This window comes from Arachis hypogaea, chromosome 12 (genome assembly GCF_003086295.3).
Source record: "Arachis hypogaea cultivar Tifrunner chromosome 12, arahy.Tifrunner.gnm2.J5K5, whole genome shotgun sequence".
NCBI lineage: Eukaryota > Viridiplantae > Streptophyta > Magnoliopsida > Fabales > Fabaceae > Arachis > Arachis hypogaea.
The window spans coordinates 117,065,856-117,069,424 of record NC_092047.1 but is presented as its reverse complement, the minus strand read 5'-3'; the positions used below and the strand labels follow the sequence as shown (position 1 = coordinate 117,069,424).

The 3,569-nt window shown below is 33.1% G+C and overlaps 1 protein-coding gene across 1 annotated transcript; it reads right to left on the bottom strand.

Moving 5' to 3' along the window:
- Positions 1-405: 405 nt before the first annotated feature.
- Positions 406-3,024, bottom strand: LOC112728644 (NAD(P)H dehydrogenase (quinone) FQR1). Its single transcript, XM_025778869.3, has 4 exons — positions 2,870-3,024; positions 1,475-1,568; positions 1,101-1,363; positions 406-877 (listed from the first exon to the last, which is right to left on the bottom strand). Exons 1-4 carry the CDS (start codon positions 2,893-2,895, stop codon positions 646-648), a joined length of 615 nt encoding a protein of 204 aa, XP_025634654.1. The 5' UTR covers positions 2,896-3,024; the 3' UTR covers positions 406-645.
- Between the last annotated feature and the right edge of the window lie 545 nt (positions 3,025-3,569).

Genomic DNA, 3,569 nt, shown 5'->3' with positions numbered 1-3,569 from the left:
TTCCCTTCGAAAATTGACATGTCCTCGCTTTACATTATGCCTTTGTCGGGAGAAAATGCAATGCTTCCAACTCCTCCCTTCTTTATTTCCTTTAAATTGATGAATAAATGAAACCTTATAACAGAATTGCGCAAATAAAGTTAGGCTGTCCTACTCATTGTCATCATTTTGCAATTAGTTGAATAATCAAGGTCATCAACTCATCCCCTATCAATTTGTTGCATTGGAAAGATAGAATATGTTCAAATTCAATGATTAGTATTGTTCTACATAAATGAATTATTTAATATGAAATTTCACATGACAAATCATGTATTGAATTTTATTATTGACTAGATATTTTGTAAGCCTCTCAATCCCATACTAAACATTCAATAATGAAAACTAACATGTGATAAAATCATGTAAAATAGTAACAATTGCCAAATTGTCATTAACAATAACACTATATTTAGGGATACAACATGAAGAGTGGTAACAACTGTAATAGACATAAAGCAACAATTATTTCTCTCCCCTGCTTTTTCTCATTTTTCACTAGCAACTTATTCTATGTATGACAATTCTGGATACTGAACGATGCACAAACACTCTTTTGCTTAAGTATAAAACATATCAAATGGGAGATGAATGGAGAATAGAAAGTCACTGAGATCCCTTTAACTTCTTGGCAATCTCAGCAAAGTACTTCCCCTGATGGAAAGCCTGAGCCAATTCCAACTCAGTCGGCTGTCTGGAGCCGTCCCCGGCAAACGTACCAGCACCATATGGGGAGCCACCCTTCACCTTCTCCATCTCAAACATCCCGGCACCAAATGTATATCCAATCGGCACAAAGATCATCCCATGATGAACGAGCTGAGTAATGGATGTCAATCTGTACAATTTCACAATCGGAAAAACAATTAATAATTAAGTTTGATCAGACTTATTTTTAGATTGAGATCTGACTCCCACATCTACCTGTGGGATAAGATCTAAGTGTAATGTATGCAGAAAATAAGGCAACGTAGTTCACAAATGTCTATAACCAGCATTAAAAAGACACTCATGGGGGAAAATGGCAAGTAATGTAAGCAAAATTGGACAGGTAAACTCACGGGGTGGTCTCCTGTCCGCCTCCTTGAGAACCGGTGCTGTAAAAGATTCCGGCAGGCTTTCCTGCTAGTGCCTGTGTACGCCATAGGCCTCCAGTTGCATCCAAGAATGCCTTAAACTGAGCAGCCATGAGTCCAAATCTCGTTGGGAATCCAAGCAATAAACCATCAGCCTCAGGTAGCTCATTGGGTGTAATAATCGGCACATCACTCTTCGGAGGTGCTCCCATCTTCCCAAGTACCTCTTCAGGTAGTGTTTCAGGTACCTGCATGTGTTAACAATATTATAACTGCAGCATGCAAATTCCCCAAAAATTCTCAGAACAATTGAGTTCTAAAGAAAGGATTTATAACAAGATAGATTTTTCAATACAAACCTGCCAGAGTTTTGCTTCTACTCCTTCCACAGAAGCAGCCCCCTTTTTAATCTCTTCAGCTAACTTCTCAACATGGCCGTACATGGAATAGTAACTAAACATGCCATATAATTTTAATCAGATTCATGCCAGTGCCAGATCATAATACTACACATATAGTATGACTCACTTCCAATCACTATTAGATTGCGTATTGCACCTACGTGGTTTGTATTGTAAATATATCCCCTAAATCAAAGGTACCTTTAATGTTGAAATTTGAGTCAATAATACCCAAGCTCAAAGTCAACCCAAACTAAAGTGAGATTTTACCTATTCAGGATTATACTAATGCCAACCACTAAAGCATGAACAGAGGGTTATGGTGGCACTATGCTATCACTAAGAAAAAAACACGAGCATGCTAATAACAGACAAGACATAATGACATTGACAAACACTCATCTCCACAGTAGGAACCCATTTAACAAAGGCTCCATCATTTGCATTAACAACAGAAATTGGTTGGGACTAAAGAAACATTTTTCAAAGAAAATTAAATGTTTTTATTAGAAATTCAAGGCAATGATAACCAAATAGCCAAAATCCTTATAAATCATCTTCAAGGTGTATGTAGCTGGAATAGTCATCAATAATGATGAATTGATAGGACCACACTCTATAAGTGTGTGGGGCTTGCACTATTCTTTCAAAGGCTTATTGCTCTTCTTTACAACCTTATTGTGAAAAAAAGGTAGGTAAAGAGGCTTCAGCATCATTTTTTTAAAATTTCCTTGCAGATCCAGCAAAATGACCTTCAACCCCTCCCACCAATTAAAAAAAACACCACTTTTCCCAATAGCAAATTCCTCAAAATCAAAACCATGTTTCCTCAGTTTTTTCTAGCTAACATCCAACCTTGCATGTTTCCCCAAAATGAGAAAAAGGGGAAATAAATGATAACAGCTTGAAGAAATGAGCAATTAAACCAGAATCAGACATGAGTATGTGTCAAAACTTCTACTTCTAGGACTGAATAGTATACAATTTTATCCACAAGCTCAAATAGGTTAAAATTTATAGGTCATCTAGTTCACATGATTCTGTAATTTGGCTTCAATTGATTCTACATAGTCCAATTTCTCAATCTATTGCAAAAAACGACGCCTAACAAGACAAACAGCAAACACCTCAATTTCTCATGTTTTCAGAGAGATGATTCTCATCAAAGAAATAAAATTGATGCCTTGATATGTCAAAAAGGAGAAATTGGATGAAACCCAAGATTCAGATGAAGCTAACAAGTGAGAAATTATTGGACTTGGCGAATAAAAAGGTTAGAAAGAATGATGAGGCAATGAAAATAGCATCAGATAGAAGAAGAAAAAGAGAGAGGGGGAGAATAGAACAGCTTACACAATGTAAACTTTAGTAGGAGCCATTGATCGATGTTGCTCGTGGCTTGAGCACAGTGAGGGAGAAGAAGCTCTTCGACGAAGAAACGAAAAGAGAGTGTGTGTTTGTAATTGGTAGATGAAAACGTTGACAGGGCACCTTTGATTATATATACTCTTTTTCTCTTTTAGGTAGGTGTTTGGACACTATTAAATTAATAATTAAAAAAATATTAAAAAATAAAAAAATAATTTTTTTAAAAATTATAATTTATACTTTTTTAGAAGATTTAAAAAAAAAAAGATTTTTAGATAATAAATAAATAAATAATATTTTTATATTATTATATATTTAAATATAATTGATAAATAATTTTTTTTCATGAGATATATATCTAAACAAAAAATTATTTTTATTTTTTTATAAGATTTTTTTAAAAAATAAATCGAAAATATTTTTAAAAGATCACCAAACAAACTCTGAATCTTATTATCAAGCATTTTTTTTAAGAAAATCTTATTAAATTGTTCTAAAACCAGTACTTAACATTTTACAGAAAAAATAAATAAAACTTTTTAATATGCTTTTAATTGTATTTATTAAAAAAATTAAAAAAATTCTCAATAATAACAACTTTTAATCAATGCATTAAAAAATTAAGAATGTTTCTTAGTAAAAATCGATTATTTTTTTATTTAATTTTTGTTAATTAAATAAATTT

Excerpts from the sequence above, each read along its gene's own strand:
- LOC112728644 (XM_025778869.3), bottom strand. The coding sequence starts at position 2,895 with ATGGCTCCTACTAAAGTTTACATTGT. Across the intron at positions 1,569-2,869 it reads CCTACTAAAGTTTACATTGT|TTACTATTCCATGTACGGCC; the intron begins GTAAGCTGTTCT and ends TGGCATGTTTAG. Across the intron at positions 1,364-1,474 it reads TAGAAGCAAAACTCTGGCAG|GTACCTGAAACACTACCTGA; the intron begins GTTTGTATTGAA and ends TAACACATGCAG.